Source organism: Trichosurus vulpecula, chromosome 7 (genome assembly GCF_011100635.1).
Source record: "Trichosurus vulpecula isolate mTriVul1 chromosome 7, mTriVul1.pri, whole genome shotgun sequence".
NCBI lineage: Eukaryota > Metazoa > Chordata > Mammalia > Diprotodontia > Phalangeridae > Trichosurus > Trichosurus vulpecula.
In genome coordinates this window covers 80,242,632-80,262,615 of record NC_050579.1, presented here as the reverse complement: position 1 = coordinate 80,262,615, position 19,984 = coordinate 80,242,632, and the positions used below count along the sequence as shown (strand labels likewise).

Here is a 19,984-nt window from a genome sequence, read left to right as displayed (position 1 = left end):
GTCAGGTGTAGAGTGTGATGTCTCTTTTTCCTCTATGAACCATAAGTTCTCTATATGAATGAATTCTTTAGGCAGGTGTTTAGAACTGACTTGCCATTCAGGGATGGGAGGCAGTAAGGTACAGTAGGCTGACCACTGACTGAAGTCAGAAGATGTGCATTCAGAGCTCACCTCTCGGGCTTACTTGACCTTGGACTATAATTCCTCATCTGTAGAATGAAGGGTTGGACTAAGGCCAATTTATGATCGGGTCCGGTTCTAGATCTATAATCATACTGTGAGCCTTTGACCAAGTCTTCTAAGTCAGAGATTGGGTATTTTTTTTTCCATACTGTTGATTTGAAGTCACAGCAAAGAATCCCAAATAAGGAGAGGAGTGGAGGAGTACACATCCACTGCACTTAAGTTTACCCCAAAGAAAGAACTTTCTGAAAATGGAACTTTTAAGTTGCTTTTCTGTATAGCAGGGCTGTACAGCCTTAGGTTTTTATTGAAACAATAGACAATATATTTTAATTTGCCATTTTAGTGAGAGCTCTGTGATGCTTGGCTTCATTTACTAAGGCATTTATATAAATTTTTATGCTTGTAGGTGGGCCACATAAATTGCACGGCGGGCCACATTTTGGACAGCCCTGCTATATAGCATTGGTTCTCAGATTGCTTCCTTATGCACCATCAGAACAGTCCTAAACTCTATGGTCATCTTCCTGGCACATAAGTCCAGCGTCCAAGAATGATGACATCATCTGAGCTCCTCATAGGTATTTTCTGTTCTGCTGTTCACACTCTCAAGGAATTGTGGAAGGAAATTATCCTTGAATTCAACGTAGTCAAATGTGTAAACTGTGCTTTGGTAATAGGTATGTATGATCTTTTGTCTAGAGCTTCTCGGTGGGGATATGGTTCATGTGTGTTGGGACTGACAAAATGAAATGGACTATTCACTGGAAAATAATACAAATGAGAAAGAGTGATGGGAAGGTTATAAGGGGAAGATAAAAAGAAATCACTTTGGATTCACGAGGAGCTCTCTAAGATTTTTAAAAGATGTACACAAGATAGAATAAGGAAGACATATCAAATTTCGAGGTGAATTTTTTTCAAAATTTAAAAACTCACCAAATTGCCTCATTTGCCTCAATGTCCTCTTTCCTTTGACAACAGGAAAGCCTACCTCCTGGTTGATTCTGAGCCTGGCTGTGATACCTGTGAATTATGTTGCATGGAACTCAGTTGCATGATTGGCTCCTCCAAAAAGGTTATTTATGACTTTGATTTAAAATCAAACAGAGCTAAAGAAGTTTTCTCCTAATATACCTACAGTAGGTCAGCCCGTGATTTTAGGCTTAGCCCTGAGAAAACAGTCTTGACTTTATGTTTACAACCATCTCTTTCTCCTTTTATAGAACATTTCTCTAACCGTAGCAGAGCTTCAAAGGTTTTATAAATCTTATTTCTACAATCAGAAAGCATCTCTGAGCTACAGTGATGGGATGCAAGTATATAGGACCTTATGGCTTTGTTTTTTATTCTGAATTTGTAACCATTACTTGTTTGAACTTTCCTAATCTAGGCAAGTGGAGAAAATCACGTCTTAAGCTTTGCCTTATTTGTGTATAAGATTACATATGTATAACCTAGCCTAACCCACATCTTTTCTGACTGATACGAAGTTAAACTATATCCCTGTCCTGTGCTATACTGTGGTATGGTCCACTTGTTGTTATTCATCTCTGGATGTAAGGCAGCAGTCCATCACTGATTTTGATTCACAGTGCACCCTTAGCATCAGTGTCCCAAGTGTGTTGCTAAGTGCCTACAGCCAGCCAGTGAAGAAGAATGGACTAGATTTCTCCTAGAGATGGAAGGGTTACTTCAAGATAACACTGACCGTGTTGCCTCTGTAATGTGGCCCTGTCTTAGCCCCTCGTGTTCACAAAGCAGGACATGCGCAGATTTCACGGGCAGATCAGCATGGAGCTGGGTCACAGCAAGCTCACTGAGGCGCCAAGCCTCTGTGGTGACTAGAGAACATCTTCCCGCTTTCTGACCTCAAAAAACCCACATTATTCCTTTTTCTCCTTTGATGCTGTGCCTCCCTCATAGACCAGTTTGTTCTTCATATTTAAATGTTTCCCTTGGTTTCTCTGCGCGTGTGTACTGTATGCTATACATCGTAGCCTAGTTTATATTATGGCGGAGACTATAGTGTGTGCTGTGCCACTTAGGGCTGTGTACGTTTGTAGCGTACTGTAGTGTTTCTATGTAGGCATGTACATAGACGAGATATGCTTATATTAGACTATAGTGTAGACTGTTTAGCTTATACCATACTACAGTGTAATAGAACACGTTGTTCTTATCCTGCAGCGTCGTGTAGACCAGACAGTAGTCTATGCTATTACACTGTACCGTGTGTAGCGCAGTATAGCGTAGTGTGGCACCCAGAGATTATGGTACAGCATCCACTATCATCATAACCAGTGTGGGGAGGGACATCACTCCACCCAGCCCCACTCCATGTATCCTGGATGCTATAATAAATGACATAGCAACGTTCTGTGCTGCTTATCATGCTGGCTTCATAAAGGCCATATTATACTGTGCTACGTCAGGTGTTCTTTACTGTCTATACTATCACTATCCTATACTTGCATGACAATGTCATGTACTGTACTGTACTACATAGTGCTCCTCCCTACTCAACCAGCTTATGTATAATATATGCTAATAGATGCTAAGCTCTATTATCTTACATTGCAGTATTATGATCATTGAACTCGGGAGGGGTTAGTTGAGCTGTTGTATACCATCCTCTATTTTGAGAAGTGGCCCAGGTCAGCCCCTTTCATTTATCTCCTGGCCCTGTTCCTAACTTTTTGGACTTCAAAGTCACGCCTCCTCCCTGGCCCCTCAACTGTTTTTCAGGTCTCTTCTGTGTATTGTTTTCACCATTAGAATATGAGGTCCTCAGAGGGCAGGGATTACCTTTTTGCTTGAATTTGCATTCCCAGTACTTAGCACAGTATCTGGTACATAGTAAGCACTTAACAAATGCTTTTTTCCTTCCTAGAAGGGGAAGGTAGCACTCCAGTGGAACTGGTCTCTGCCACACTTCTCCATTCTCTGAGTCAAGAAATAAAATGACCGTACCTTAACTCCCACCAATTTGACTTCCTAGGACCTTTCTTCCCTGTATTCCTTTCTGTTCAGCCCACCTGCCTGCTTATACTTTTGTAGTATTTAAATAGGGTGTGTGTTTGGGGTGGGGGGGAGGGGGAGGTACAGGACCATATATTCAATGGAAGGAAAGCTCTTAAGAACCAGGGATCCTCTAAAGATGATTTTACTGTACACATATACGCATACAGATATATGTATATGAATACATACGCTAAGCAAAATGCACTTAAACCCAGGTGAGGGTCATTGAATGTGAAGAAAAGAGCTTTCTACAGCAATAAGCAAAAATCCAAGGTAACTGATAGCATTTAAGAAAACTGTTCCTTGACCAACTAAATCAAATGTATTTTATTACCACCATGAATAATTTAATTTTGATATTAAGAGACCGGACGTCCACATAAAGATATATTTTTATTCATGACTATTTACACAGTTTTCATATTCATTTAAGGAATATCATACAACTGATACCTTCTGAACAGTTTCATGCCATTCTTAACCTACTCTTCTATTTACACTTCTACGTTATCTTGTGGGAATTGAAATTACTAAAAGTGGTCAAAGCTGTTATTTTAAAGGGTTAAATCTGATCAAATGAGATCAGCTAACCCTGTCCCACAAGGTATTTTCTTAAAGTTGGCTAACAAATCATTAGCAACAGTTACATTAATAAATTATGATTCCTTTAAAAATCAGTAGTAATTTTTAACAATTCATAAATAAATGTGCACTGTGCAATTTACATTTTCAAATATCCTGTGGATACTAAAGGTTTCTATATTGTCACATTTGTACTTAATTATTTTATCAAATGATAAACTTTCCCAAAGAGGAAATTGGATAAGGTTGAAATAATATTTCATGGTTCTTTGAAGGCTTGTCAGAGCTCTGCATGCTTCACAGGAGGAGGTTCCAATTTTCGTGAGAGTGCAGTTAAAATCTGGTTGAATTTCTCATATCTCTCAGTTTGATTGACTTGTGCTCCTTTGCTTCCCCAAAGCAGTCTCATCTGAAATTCAGTCTTGAAGATTTCATTCATCTCTTCATCTGCCTGAAAACCTAATAAGAGAAAAAGAAGGTAGCAACGTGTGATACCTGAACTCACACTGTAGAGCTAAAACTGTAACTCCACTTTAAAAGTCTTCTGAATTGTCAAGAATGAAAAACAGTTCCTGATCCAGCTAAAGATGGTTGGGCCAAATTTAGTAGGCTGAACATGTAGTAAGAGCTGGGGACTACTTAACATGTTCCAAAGAAACCTCACGATGGAAATTTTGTAGGATGATACTACCAAAATTGGTTAATGGACTCAAGTTGTAGGTCCTGTAGCTCCTCTTCATTTTTTAAAAGGATCTATTTATTATGGCAGTTTTCTATGATTTAGAAATTTTTATCACTTAGGGAAAGGGGAAAAAAATTTTCGAGACTGTCAAAATGAATTGAACCACCGGATTTCAGAGTTGGAAGGGGTATCAGTGTCTATCTAGTTAAAGAGTTTCTATTTGAGGATCCATAAACTTGTTATTAAAAATGGTTTGATAATTATTTCAATATAGTTGTTTACATGTATTCTTTTCATCCTATTGGATTCAGTCCAGTGGTTTCTCTGTCTAGATTTTTCTGGATTCTATCAAATCTAATGTTAGCTATCTCTTGGCTCTGTCGTCTGCCATTTTAATAAGCACGGCATCTATGACTTCATTCAAGGCACTGATTAAAATTAACATGGGATGAAGCACAGACACTTGAGATACCTCCTGGAGGTTAAGAAAAGAAGGGTCAGGGTAGCTTGAGTTAAAACATTTGAAAACTTTTCCTCTGTGAAAGAATTGGTTACACATGATATATAGAGAGAGAGGGGAAGAGAAGGGTTCCAAACAGTTCAGGAGAAACAGGCTAGCTAGATGGAACATGGTCCCACATCAGGTCAGCATGTTAGAAAAGGTGAAGAATACAGACACAAGATGAAGCAAAGAAAAAAGAGAATGGTAGGGAGAGAGGTTTTACCTAGCAGGGAGGGGAGGAAAAAGGTGCTCTAGGAAAAGGTCATGGAGACCCACCTAGGTAACCATATTAGGGACTTGAGGAGCTTGATAGAGACAGTACTTAATGTTCGAATTGTTGGCTGCGCTGTAAGTTTTCTCTCCAGTTTTGCATCAATCTCAGAGTTGGGAGGAGCCTACTAACAAACCTGAAATATGGCTAGCCAACCTCTCCTTCAGTGCTGCCAGTAGTGGTACTAATACCATACTGTTAAGCACTAGAGACCTGTGTTCCCTGAACATTTTGTATTAAGTTGGAGAAAGGTGTCCAACCATCCTAAAAGATATTTTAGATTTAGAAACAATTTGGTGAAGTATAAAGAGGCAGAAGACAAGTTCAGATCCACTACTTATTACTTACTTGTGTAACTATGAGGAGGTCACTTCCTCTTTTGGACCTCAGTTTGCCCAACTGGTAAGATCAGGGCGTTTGCATTAGATAACTTCTAATTAAGATCTTTCCCTAAATTTGTTCTATATTCTTAAGCCACACAGTTACACACTTCAATGTGTTCACTTCCATGTGCGTCAGCTGAGTGCCACTATCCTGCCTAGTCTTTGAACAGTGGCATCTGATCCTTTCCAATCCCACATCCCTTCCCTTTTAAGGTGAAAGGAATTGGCTTCTTTTGGGCTATAGGGTTTGTAACTTCATTAATCAAACTGTGAACCTTTGATAAATTGAAAAATTCTAAAGTGAGGAAGAAGAAAATGGAAGCCTGACCAAGCCACAGGGAATGACTTTTTTTTAAAAAAAAAAAATGAAAACTATTATCCTAATGTTTTTTATAAAGATCAGTTACTGCTGTACTCACTGAAATCTATTAGTCACATATTGCTTAGTTTATAATCTTAAAGAGAGGAAGTTTTTACATGCTAATGGGAGAAAATCCTCAGGTGACAAGAGTTCACTCCTGCAAAGCATTCTTTTTTTTAATTAATTTGTTTATTTTTTAGTTTTCAACATTCACTTCCATAAGTTTTAAATTTTCTCCACTTCCCTCCTCTCCCCCCTCCCTGCAATCTGATATAGGCTCTACACAAACATTCTTATTAAATATTTTCACATTAGCCATGCTGTATGAAAGAATTAGAGCAAATGGAAGGAACCATGAGAAGGAAAAAACAAAACAAAAAACCAGATAGCATGCGTCAGTCTGCATTCAGAGTCCATATTTCTTTCTCTGGATATGGATGGCATTTTCCATCATCGGTCTACTGCAAAGCACTCTAAAGTTCATAAAGCCCTTTTCTCACAACAACCTTGTGATTGTGCCTAAGTAGCGTTTCCATTTTACTAATGAGGTAAGAATTGGAAGGGATATCAGTGACCATCTACTTCAACAGTTCTTAGCCGGGGGTCCATAAACTTGTTTTTTTAAAGATAACTTGATAACTGTATTTCATTGTAGTTGGTTACATGTATTCCTTTCATCCCATTGCGATTCACCCATAATTACATAATACAGCTAGTAAGTGGCAGAGCTTTGGTTTGAAACCAGGGATTCTGAGACTCTAGGGTAGTTGCATCACATTGCCTCTCAGTAAGTGTATATATATATTATATATATATTCTCATTCAATCAAATCCCTTATCAGAGATTTTACCTCCTCTCCTTTTATTCTACAGTAAAGCTACTAATGAGGTCAGACATGGGGGGAGGGGAGGTGGGGATGAGAAACTTAAATACACAGCCTGATTTATCCAGTTTAGAATACATGAATACATAGAATACAATTAGAATACATTAGAATACATAGAATACAATCAATAATATGTAATGTCATTTTCAAGTGGAGAATAAATATTATGAAAAAGGAACTGAATTTTCATGCTTTCACTTTGTCTACTGTTGTCTTCACCAAAGGTCGCTCGTTTTGCCATGATTTTGTTTTGTATCATCGGCAGTAATGATAAACCAATGAGGCATTAGCTCAGAGACATGTCTGCTTACCTTCTAGGATCCTCTCTGCATTTGCCCGGTACATGTCTGCAGCCTGGGCTATGAATCGGGCTGTTTCCAGGTGGCTCAGCATGATTTCACAGCTTTGATCATTTTTTTCCCACATGTCTGTCCCTTCAAAAGTGACTACTTGCCGCTCCATCAAGGTCACTAGAGGCATAAGCAGTGGGACTGTGACCTTGTTCTGGGGAACACACACGGTCTCTGGAAAACAGAAATGGGAGTCTGTAGGTATACTTTCCAAGAGAACTAAGGAACAAGACAGGTGAAATAGGCACAAGATGACAAGCCTGACTTGTGCAGGTTTTGATCAGTGAATAGGCTGCCTAGGAAAGTCATAGGTTCACCCTGAGTGGAGGTCTTTAAGCAAAGGCTGGACGGAGGGAAGGGAGTAAGCATTTATGTAGTGCCTGCCATGTGCCAGGTGCTGGGCTAAGTGTTTTACAAATATTTTACAACTCTGCTGTTTTGATCTCCATTTTACAGATAAATCAAAGAGAGATTAAGTGACCTGCTCAGTAACATAGCTGTTAAGTGTCTGAAGCCTGATTTGCCCTTGGGTCTTATTGACTGCAGGCCAAGCCCTCTATCCACTGAGCTACCTGGCTGCCTCTGACAAAGCAAAGGTGGTGGTGATTCTTGGAGAAGGGGAGAAAGTAAGGAAGGGATTCTTGTTTAGGTATGGGTTCATCAACAAATACGGCTTTTGGGGTTCCTTCCGACCCTGAGATTATGAAGTAGATGAAGCAGCTGGGGTTGGGTGGTTTTTTTTTTAACCACTAAAAACCTCCCATGAAATGACATCATTCCTAGAATATGGCCTCCCTAAATCAGTAATCTATGGATAAGCCTTTACCAATTCTGGTTGTTAAGCTTTTAACAAAATGCCCTGAGAAAGCTAGAAATTATAAATTCTCAATACAGTGTGTGTGTGTGTGTGTGTGTGTGTGTACGTGTGTGTGTACACACATGTGAGTGACACCGTTCATTCAAAGAAAACCCAAGTGGCCTGCAGTTGTTGCTTTGTACCTACCTTTGCCTTCGTGTAAAGTTTTGCTGAAAGGTTTCAGTTGCTTTTCATAGAGGATTGCGGTCTGGGTGTACTGGTGTCGTAAAGCAGTCCATGTCTGTTCTAACCTCGTAATCTGTGAGAAGAGATGTCAGAGTAACTCTTGGGAAAGCCATGCTGATATCATTTGAAAATAAACCCAGAGGTTGCCATGCAGTTTACCTGCTCCTTCATGAAACATTTCTTTTTGCTTCAAGAACTGCAGGGAGGGAGAATCCACTACCTTCTTAGGCAGTCCATTCCAGTTCTGGACAGCTCCATTTTTTTTTTTAAATTTCCTGTCATCAAGCCTAAATTTTCTTTATTTTACTTTCTACTCACTGCCCATAGTTAAGCTCTCTGGGACCAATCAAAACAAATATAATCCCTTTTCCACATTACAGCCTTCCAAATACTCAAAGATGGGCTATACCCAGAAACCATGATGTAAAATCAGAAGGCATCAATACAACTTTTTTTTTTAATGTGCTCAGAGCTGAACATAGTATTCCAGATCTGATCTGATCAGGACCAAGGACAGAGGCATATCTACCCCATTATCCAAGGGGAAGGGGGAAGAGACCAACATGCAATACTTCTGATACAGGTACATTTCACTGTGATGGCAACGGTGGCCTAGGCTAATTTCTCTCATCCGACCAACAAAACTTTTCTTCCCTTCCTGCTCAGGACTTCTCTTCCAAACCAGAGGTTTATTCACTCTTTTCAACCTAAAAGTTTTATCTTTCTATCTCCTTGCTTGCTCTCTCATGCTTTCTCATTTGTCATTACTCTGACCTAAAAGTTCATGCTCCAATGGAACCAGATATATGAATAGGCTTGGCCAACATCATATGTGTGTGTATATGTGTGTGAACACACACACAAACATTGCAAGTCTGAGGCCTTCATCTGTTATAGAGCCTATTCCCTGCTCCAAATTAAATTATATTTACTTATCTTATTGTAATTGTCATCTCTGTGGTTGAGAGTATGCAAGGGCTGTTTTGTTTTTCTCTCTATCTCCAGAACCCAGCACAAAGTTAAATAAAAGTTTGTTGATAGAACAGACATCAGTTGTACTTTAGCGACTTTGACCTGGAATGCCCAGGTTTTAAAGTATGTCCACTTTATTCCCAGCAACCCTCGCCATTTAAAATCTAACCCCTACAACTCAAGGGTTAGATCTGTGTCACACTACTGCCAACTTCTGTGCTGAGGATAAGGAGACACCATTAGGGAAGTGTAACTAGGTTCATGCCATTTCCACAGAGCTAGGGAATTTCCTGTCTTGGTAATAAACTAGGGATTTCTGGTAAGTCCCTAACATTTTAAGGTTGACATTAAAGAGGGTTAATAACCCAGCCCTTTCTTTCACAAAATGCACCCCCCCCCACACACACACACAACCAAAAAAAATCCCAAATATAACTGTCAGGAAAGTATTGGGTTAAATAGATGATGAATGTGACCCAGTGGGGTATTTCTCATTTTGTTTTTTTTTCCGCTGTCCTGGAAAGCTTTCTTTAGATATGTAATTCTGGAAGTACTTCATAGTAGATTGAGATTGAGTGAGGAATGTATACAAACAATGTAAATTTAACCCAAATAAATAAAAATTTAACCCCCCAAAATAAAAAAATTTTGATGCAAGCATAGAATTTCTACCTACAAGAGAGGTCATTTAGTTCAACTCTCCTTTTACAGATGAGAAAATCTGAAGCTGCACAAGGATCATTAAACAGAGGGACCACAGGTTGGGGCATCCTTCACATGTAGGCCCTTCCCCTGTGGTCTGAGGCCTGGGGCTCGAAGAAGATTGAAAAGCAGTGAGAACCAGAAGACCATAAGGACTGCTCCCTAAATCTTTATTGCATTGTTATATTGGATTGTTGAGTCTCTTCTGATTACTACTAGGATCAGAATCCCTAACATGTAATTATATGTGTTTATACATCCTCTTATTATATCATGGCAGACTTAGTTTAAAAACAAAAGGGAAGGGGGAACAACAGCAGAGGAGAAGTGGGTTACCTAAAGTCACAAGGGTGGTGCTTATCACATTGATCACAGATCTGGAGTTATAAGGGACTTGTAGTCCAGCTCCCTACTTTTTTCCCCTTAGGTAGGAAGGGGGCCAAATCTGTGATTTCATTAGTGAGGAAACTCCCACTACCAATGCAGCTGTGCTCAGTAATTGTTAGATAATTTATAGTCTTAGAGAATTGCTTAACTAGCACATGTTAGCAGTGGAATTTAAACCCAAGTTTTCCTGACTCCTAAGTCCCAAGCCAGCTCTCTCTTCCGTATAGCATGCTGCCTCTCCTCCTCTCACACTTGAGGAAACTGATACGAGAGGAGAAACACTTCTTCTAGAGACCAAAAGAAGGTCACATGACTCCAAATTCACTACTTTTCTCACCGTACCATGCCATCAACCCAAGTTACTCAGAGAGGATATAACAAAATGAAGCTTAAAAAAAAAGGAAATACATTTCAGTTGATTTTCTAGAAGCAGTGATATATTTTGGTTAAGCCATGAAGTTACCAGGCCCTGCTGTAACTCTTGGAGGGGGAAGGGGCCACAAAATAACTTTGGCTTCATTAAGTGTCATTGCTCCAATCAACTGAACTAGTTACAGAGGCTTGACTGGCAGAATGACTTAGATCTGATACTGTCTTCAATGTAAAGAGAATAGTTGACAAGACAGGGATTCCAAATACATGGCATTTGACACGTGTCCATTCCCTTCTTGATACTTGATCCACATGACACTGCACTCTCAGGTTCTCCTGTCTTCCTTACTACTTTTTGGTTTCATAGGATTGCAGAACTAGAGACCTCAGTGACTACTCAGTTCAGCTTCATCGTTTTATAGATGAAGGAGCTGGGGCCCAGCCAAATTCGTTGACTCGTCCAGCCAAGGTCGTACAGCTTTTAAATGTCAAAGCTTGGACTTAACCCCAGATCTCTGTTCTTCCCCATTGTACCACTCTGTCTCCTCTCCTGGCCCCCTCATCTTCCTCCTTTAGACATCAGTGTCCTGGGCCCAACCTAGGTCTGTCCTCTTGGTCATCTCCCACAGCTTTAATCATTGCCTCTTGGAAAGTACTTCATTGACCTCTTTTTATACTCCTAACCTCTACAATCCCACACTTCTCCACTTGGACATCCAAATCAAAATTAGTAGTCCCCAAAATGAACTCATTTCTCCTTAACCTACCTAGTTCTTCTATTGATGGCAGCACCACCACTCTGGCTGGAATAGAAGTCTGGAGTCAGCTTTGGCTCTTCCCTGATTCCTTACTCCCCGAGTCACAAGTTTTGTTGAATCTACTTCCAAAAACACTCACATCCCTCCCTTTCCTGTCCGTTGCGGCCATCCTCATGCAGGCTGTCATCTTTTGTCACCTCTGCTACAACTAGCCTCTTAATTGTTCTTCCCTTCCTTCAGTCTGTCCTTCCACCCATCCATTTGCTTCACTGCTACTGAGAATCCTCCTACAGCACCAATATGGTTCTTTCCTTATTCTATTAAAAAACAAACTCCAGTGGGTCCCTGGTATCGAATATAGTATACACTTCTGATTCTAGCGTTCACACTCTAACTCCAGCTTAAATGCCTTGCAAACAGCAGGTGTTTAATAAATGTTACTGAATTTTATCCATGTACTTTGTTCTCAGGCCTGTCATTCCCTCTTCTTCCATCCCCATTCCCATCCCCCCCTATCATATTTCCTGTTTTCTGTGTTTGGAATTCACCATTCCTACCTCTAATTCTGCATTTAAGTTCCTCCACTGTTTCAGGGAACAACTCAAGGTCCATCTCTTCTCCTAAGCCTTCCCTGATTCTCCAGTACCCATCCCCAGTTGCAGAGGATCTCTTCTCCTCAGAGCGGGTAAGGTTGCATCTCCTGTGTCCCTTATGCTTACAGTGTCTAATGAAGAGTAGGCAGTAAATAAATGTAGAATTGAATTGGTAAAGATTCTCATGCACTAGACGCATCATAGAAGTTTATAAGTTCCAAATGACGTGCCTTCAGCAGGTTATTCATAAGTAATCCACTGTCCCTTGGACATATTTCCCAATGTTCTAGGCTTCATAGAGTTAAAAAAAAACTACAGTGTCAACACGTGCAAAGATCCAGACAGAAATATGTTGTTTCTGGCAAAAACAAGCTACAGCGTGGCATACCATCCTAATTGGTTTCTCACAAAAAACATTGATTTTTTTTTTTTACTTTTGGATGACACTCTTCATTGTACATCAGAGGCACTTGCTGACTGTCAGCAAATTACCCACTGTTTTAAAAACAGAAAGTACTTTGCACAATACTTTCAGCTGCCTTTGTAATCAAAGGCAGCTTTTATCATGGTTCAATTCAATTTACTTATTGAATAAAACAGTTAAGAGATTTGCCTGGCTGACAGACCTGTTAAAAAAAAACAAAACAAAACATTATCTCCACCTATGAAGCCCCAGAAGGCAAAACAACCACTTACTTGTGGCATTTCCAAGGCTTTCATGATGGCGGAGAAGGCATACAGGTCCCCCATGGAGTCCTTCAATTCCACAGCCACCTGAATGATCTTATGGAGTGTTGCTGCTCTTTCCTCCAAACTACCCGTGCAGCCCAGGATATCCACTGCTATGCCTATGGCCATGGTATTGTGCCTGGAAGGGAGAAGATGTGAAGTCACTCTGACGATGGTGAAGCCAAGGGCAAACCCACTAAATGAATGTCAAGGACAGCACCCCTGTATTGCTCAAAGCTCTTCTCAACAGGGAAGCGCGGCGGGCCAGAAGTCAGCAGGCCCAGGCTTCAAGCTCTTGGGAGGTGGCTGGGTAGACCACAGACAGGTCATTTAACCTCACTGAACCTCAGGATCCTAATTTGTACATTGGAGATAGAATTCATTCACTTAACAGGTATTTTAAGCATCTACTTTTGTACATGGTAATTAGGGATAGGAAAAAAAAACCCAAAGCAGTGCCTCCTTGAACTGAGTTTGAATATGATCTCACACAATCACTAGCTGTGTGACCCTGGGCAAGTCATTTAACCTGTTTGCCTGATTTCTCCTCTGTAAAATCGGGATAATAACAGCACCTGCCTCCCAAGGTTGTTGATGAGATAATAATTATAAAGTGCTTAGTGCAGTGCCTGGCACATAGTAAGAATGCAAAAGCTCATTTTATGTATAAATATATCAGCTATTATTAAGCAACTTATGTTGGAGGAAGTGCCATGTATACAGATAATTAAATGCAAAATAATACTAGTACTCGTGATCTCAGGCAAGGGCTCAGCAAACTTTAAAGCACTTGAAAAAACAGGAATTATTACTATTACTCTCATATTCAAATAGATCTGTGGGGTAATCCTTTCAGAAATGTAGATTGAAGCCCACGTGAGCCCAGCCCCGTTTTATGTTCTCTCCTTCCTTCACAACAGGGGTAAGGAAGGAGACTCAATGCAACTCGCTGAGGAGGCTTTGACTTCCTTGCGTTCTCCTAGCACCCCAAGGACTCCACTAGAGCACAAGGGCTACCCATCAGTTATCCCTCCCTCTTGTCCGGTGACCAGTCCATCTTTTGTGAATGCATGTTTCTTTGATGACATCCTTTATACCAGTTCTTCAGAGTTCCTTATTTCTTACATATCACAGCCTCTTCAGATCCAACATGTGCCTTCTACACTAGCATCTTGAGTGATGGGCATTTTTAATTCTAGTATTCCGTGACTTAGAGATAACATCAGTAGAATGTTGAAATTTAAAAGATGGGGCTTTGTTCCAAGGGGAGAAGTCCCTTGCTTCTAAATTTGATGGCATTTATTTCCTCTCATTCCCTAAACTTTTTGTATTCACATTGTCAGGCATTTAATGTGACTTAAGTGCCTGCTTCAACAGTTCAACATTTATTAAGCGCCTCCTGTGTTTCAAGCAATGTTGTGCTGGGGATACATGAAAAATGCGGAACATGAAGGAATGCAACCTAAGAGGGTAATATAACATATACGTAATTATGATAAAAGGCAGAATGTAACAAGGGAAAAGATAAGACCCAAAGGGCTGTTGAGGAAATTTTAGGAAGGAAAGCTCACATGTAGCTTAGGGGGATGGAGCAGGGAGAAGGAAAGTTGAACCCTTCAAGGAGGAGAAGGATTTCAAAAGGCTGAGATGCGGAAGAACACATTTCAAGCGCAAGAGACAGCCTTTGTGAAGGTAAAGAGAGAGCAGAGGAACTTGGGAACATCCAGCACCACCGAAGATAGAATGTTCTGGTGGAGTGGGGCACAGATTCCTGTAGAGGACTTCCTGCTTTTTAGAGATAATGCTTTCAATGGAAACCTGAACCCATGAGCTTAGCCCAGAGCACTTGCTATCACCTGCTTCTATATTCACTCCACAAGACTTTACTCCTTTCACAGCAAATTACTGGTTCAGAACAAAATGAGACTGTGTTTTCCTAACAGACTTTTTCTCTCCTTCCTCACAAACTCCCACCATTTATTCTTGAATCTATTTGCCTTTCAAATAGACAAAGGCCTTTAAGATCAGAGAGAGGCCAGGGTTTAAGAGGTATGAAGAACTAGGAACTCTCTGTCTACAGTGTGTTTGGAACACCCCCAGACTCTTCACCAAGGCCATGATTATTGACTCCCATCGCGTTTATGGGCCAGCCATGCTACCAGCTGCATACAAAGACTTCTTTTCTCCCTCAACCTCCCCCCACAGCAATGACCTAAATACAGCTATGATCTTAGAGACTTCCTCTCCATATTATCTTTGTTAATGTCCAGAAAGTATCCTCTTGCAAGTGTCTTCAAAGGAAAAACCTAGATTCACAGTAACATGCCAAAGACTGACATCTCTCTCAAGGTACACAACTATTAAGCACCTCCTTTGTTTCAAGCAATGCTGCTCCCATGGTGTTGGGGATACATGATGGATTTATCCATTTTTTTCTTTCTAAATGTGGTTTCCTGATAATCGAGAGAGGTGGCATCTCTTCTAACTGCCTGACAGTCAAGGTTCAAAGGACTGAAATGAAAAGTGACAAGGAATGTTTACCTTTCAATGATGTCCAGGCGCAGTTGGTGTCCATAAGGCAAGGTAATGAGTTCCAGACCTGAGTTTACTCCCATGATCCTCCTCATCTCTTCAGAGACCTCTAGTATCCTAGCAACCTGTCAAGAAGAAAGCTTAAATAGATTAATTTGGGAAGTTGGCTTGACGTGACCCTGATCTAACGTGTAGAAAGAGCTACAGAAAAACAGAGGCACGCTCAAAAGTATTCCAAGAGTACCCTTATCTAAAAATGTACGTATGTCATACAGTGATGTCAACACTAGCAAATTAAACACTGGGAGAAAAGAGGGCAAAAGGGACTGAGTTGTTTGGTCTCCGGAGTTGGCAAGAATTTCCAACCAAACAAACATCTGATTTATTTAAGCTCATGTCAAAAGTGTCCTAGAGACCTGTTGTAATATTTTACTACCAGTGCCAGGTAGGGGTGTGTGTGTGTGTGTGTGTGTGTGTGTGTGTGTGTGTGTGTGTGTAATGGACTCCATCAATTTACTGAAAGAATGAAATGTTAATGTCTAAGTTTTCCTTTCCCATTCCAATTCTCACAAAAATGCTGATTAGATCCTTAACGTTGCTTCTTTTGCAAAGAGTAGCTAGCCCCTTTAAGTCTGGAAACGATTAGGGCTTCAACACTGGACGCTTGAGGAACAGGTTTGAAATGTGAGTTTCGAGCATCCTAGCATCTTAGATGTAGAGCTGAATGGGACCTTAGAGGTCTTCTAATCAAAGACATGTTTGTTCTCTTACTGGACTTTTACTTGTGGGACTGCCCGTTCTATGTAACTTTTAAGGAGAGGGGCCGGCCATGCGGAGCCATGAGACCCACCACAATACACTGAAGAAGAAAGAAGTGTCAGCTACACATTTGTAATTACTGTGGAAAGGAATCATAGTCAAACAGGATGCTGGACTCCATCTTGTTACTTTTTCAGCAGCATTCTAGATGCCTCTTCAGGACACATAATAAAGCTGCAAAACAAAACGTCTAGGAGCTTGGCCTCTGTTATTAACCTTGACCTTCTTTGGTTCAGCAAAGGAACCACTGGGGATTCAAAGAAAATAAATACATGGGAATTCATTGGCAAGCCCAGGCACAGAAATGAGTTCACCTATGTGGCCTTCTACTCTTGGGTGCTCTGGGCCCCAGTATCCCCCATATGGAGGCAGCTAGGTGGCACAGTGGATAGAGCTGGGCTTGGAATCAGGAAGACTCATCTTCATAAGTTCAAATCCAGCCTCAGACACCAGGTGTGTGACCCTGTTTGCCTCAGTTTCCTCATCTGTAAATTGAGCTGGAGAAGGACATGGCAAACCACTCCAATATCTTTGTCAAGAAAACCCCAAATGGGGGTTATGAACTGAACAACGACAGGCCTCCATATACAAAATAAGACCAGTTCTCAAAGACTGCTTGACCTCCATCTTTCAGAATTCCTAGCTTCCTTCAGAGCTCAGCTCAAGAACCCCCTACATGGGGTCTTTCCTGATTCATCCTAGTTGTTAGTATCTCCTCCCACCACCCACGCCACCCTGAAATTACCTTGCATATATTTTGTATCTACTTACATTCATACCTGTTATTTCCTCCACTAGAATATAAGCTCCTTGATGGCAGGGACCTTTTTACTTGTATCCCTATCACCCAGCATAGCAGGCACTTAATAAATGCTTGCTGATTAACTGGCAACTATGGAGGGGATAATTGCCTTAATGGAAACAGTCGACATAGCATGCTTGTCCATTGGGAATTGTTCTATGCACAGGAGAAGGAATCCTGGCACAGTTCACTAGATCAGATTTACACCTTTGGCCATGGGAGGCAGGTTCCTGCCTAGACATTTGTCATAGCCTGTTTGCATCAGAGCTGCTGGCAGCAACCCAGATTTCCCCATGTGTTTTGAAAGCTGAAATTTGTCGTCTCCGTTAAGCCCAATACCTTTGTGTGATTTCCTTTAGTCTGTATGAACTATTGTAGTCAGAATAAAGAGTTCTTGGTATGTTTAAAAAAATCACAACAAAATGTATTCACAAGTGAAGAACCTCTATTTTCAATGAAAAGACTACGTAATGATTATAGCTGACATTTAGAGGCACTTTAAAGTTCACAAAATGCTTTACATCCATCATTGTGTTTTATTGGTACTACTAGATCAAACCCATTTTAGAGAAAAGGAAGTGGAGCCTTAGAAATGTGGAAGTGGTTTGCCATTGTTCAAACAGCCAGCGTCTGTGGAGGGATTTGAACCCCACACTGTTTTCCTGACTGCAATTCCAAAACTATGTAACACACCTGATGCCCCCTCGTCCTTTTCCTAAATGTCAGAGTTTCTGCCTAGTGACTGGACAACACCTGGCAGCTGATTGTGAGAAGCAAGGATGAGGGGCACTGACTGGGAACACAGAAGTCTCCACTTGATTCAGTTCAAATAAGCACCTAGTAAAAGCCTCTTCTATGCCAGGCCACAAAGATACAAAAACCAAAGTGAAACTCTAATCCCCATGCCTTTAGGTAACTCCCCAAGAGCATGTGTCTCTGGACTCACATTTGAAACACCATTAACCAAAAATATAGCTTCTGAGCATCTATCTACTATAATGGAAGACCTGGGTTGAATCCTAGGCCCTGCTAATTATCCCAGCTGTGCTTATTAATTAACCTCTCTTGAGCCTCAGTTTCTTCATTTGTAAAGTAAGGAGGTCAGAGTATGTTACACAGCTGAAGAGGCTCCTTCCAACTCTAAAGCTGTGACTATTCTGATTTTTTAAAAAACCAGAGATACTAAAAGGTTTTCTCAGGGTCCCAGTGGCTCTGGGGATCACGATCTGATTACAGCAGGAACTTGGCTGGGCATCAGGGACCCTAAATGAGGAAGTAACCTTGGATCTCAGCTGACCTCTTACCATTTCTTCAATTAACCCACATAGAAAGTAAAGATCAATACATCTGTGAGGCCCTGACCCATATAAACCAAGTAAAAAGCTGCCCAAAGTGGTGGAACAATAAACTGGTGTGCCATTCAAAGCCGGGGAAGTGGTGTTTCTCCCTGGGGGCGAGAAGTGATAGATGATCATAGGGCAGTGACCTTAAAGTTCCTCAAATCCAACCCATCTGACAGCAAGAAAGGGCAAAGGAAAAAGGCAGAACAAACAAGGAGGCCACTGAACCCTCCAATTATGAAGTACATTTGAGAGAAGTTTCAGGCACTTGAAAAATCACTGCTGTTCCCTTTGAAAAACTAATTATACTTTCTGGCATCGGCGCTGGAAAAATAATACTTAAATACTTCAGCGGCATTTTTCAAACATTAATTACCACCCCCTCCCCACAACTGGAAAGTTGTTCTTATTTTGTTTTCCCACATCTTGTTGAAGAAATGGGTGAAATATATATATATATATATATATATATATATATATATATATATATATGGGTGTGAGCAGAATTTTTCATAGGTTCCACCCATCCCCCACCAGCCTCCCTTTCCCCAAACACTTTCTTATTTTCACAGTATCCTCAAACACTGTAACAACAATAAAATAGTTCATTTTTTAAAAAAAGTAGCACTTTATAATTTTAAAGCTATAGTATTTAAACTATTTATCACATATATGTTATTTATAGTATATATACATGTAATTATATACATATGTATGCACACATACACACACATATATCTATATATGTAAAACACATAGTTGCAAGTCTCTCTAAGGGTCCTTTTAACCAGCATAAAGGCAAGATCATAGGCTTGGTAAGGCTTGAAGTTAAGGGATTGTTTCACTTTTTGTCATTGTGTCTTCAATCTAGAATGTTTGACAAATAGGAAACACTTAAAAAATGCTTGACAGTCAGTAAACATTTATTAAGCACCTACTATGTGCCAAGCACTGTGCTAAGTACTAGGGATACAAAAAGAGGCAAAAGACAGTCCCTGACCACAAGGCGCTCACAACCCAATCGGGGAGACGACAAGCAAATGAAGATGTGTAAGCTATAAACAGGACAAACAGGAAATAACAGGGAAAGTGCTCGAATTAAGAGAGTTTGGGAAAGGCTTCCTGTAAATGATGGGATTTTAATTGGGGCTTGAAGGAAGCCAGGGGAGGCAGTAGGTGAGGTGAGAAGGAAGAGCACCGAAAGCACGGGGGACAGCCAGAGAAAATGCCTGGAGTCAAAAGATGGGGGAGTCTTGTATTTGGAAGGAGATCACTGTCACTGGATCAAAGAGTATGTAGTAGGGAATAAGGTGTAAGAAGACTGGAAAAGTAAGCGGGGGGGGGGGGGGGGGGGGGGGGGCTAGGTCGTGAAGGGCTTTGAATGCCAAATAATTGATCCTGGAAGTGATTGGAAGTTACTGGAGTTTGCTGAATGGAGCTGACATGGTTAGACCTTCCCTTTAGGAAAATCACACTAGTGGCTGAATGGAGGATAGGTTTGAGTGGGGAGAGACAAGGCAGGCAGAATCACCAGCAGCTATTGCAACAGTCCAAGCATGAAGTGATGAGAGCTTGGCACTTGGCAGGATCAGAGGAGAGAAGAGAATGCATTTGAGAGATGATTAATGATGAAATCGACAGGCTTTGATAGGATATGGAGGGGTGAGAGATTATGTAAAGTCAAGGATAAGACCTAGGCTGAAAGCCAAGG

At 40.7% G+C, this 19,984-nt stretch overlaps 1 protein-coding gene across 2 annotated transcripts in view; it reads right to left on the bottom strand.

The window, feature by feature from the left end:
• Window positions 1-3,581: 3,581 nt before the first annotated feature.
• BCAR3 (BCAR3 adaptor protein, NSP family member) overlaps window positions 3,582-19,984 on the bottom strand; it is a 177,140-nt gene continuing 160,737 nt past the window's right edge. Inside the window, exons 8-12 of one of the 2 annotated variants that reach the window (XM_036767866.1) lie at window positions 15,322-15,437; window positions 12,748-12,919; window positions 8,229-8,340; window positions 7,187-7,399; window positions 3,582-4,248 (exon numbers count right to left, since the gene is read on the bottom strand). In XM_036767866.1, the coding sequence (XP_036623761.1) occupies window positions 4,070-4,248; window positions 7,187-7,399; window positions 8,229-8,340; window positions 12,748-12,919; window positions 15,322-15,437 (792 nt within the window). In that variant the 3' untranslated portion in view covers window positions 3,582-4,069. The remainder of the gene's footprint in view (window positions 4,249-7,186; window positions 7,400-8,228; window positions 8,341-12,747; window positions 12,920-15,321; window positions 15,438-19,984) is intronic. The other variant, XM_036767867.1, reaches the window with a different exon arrangement.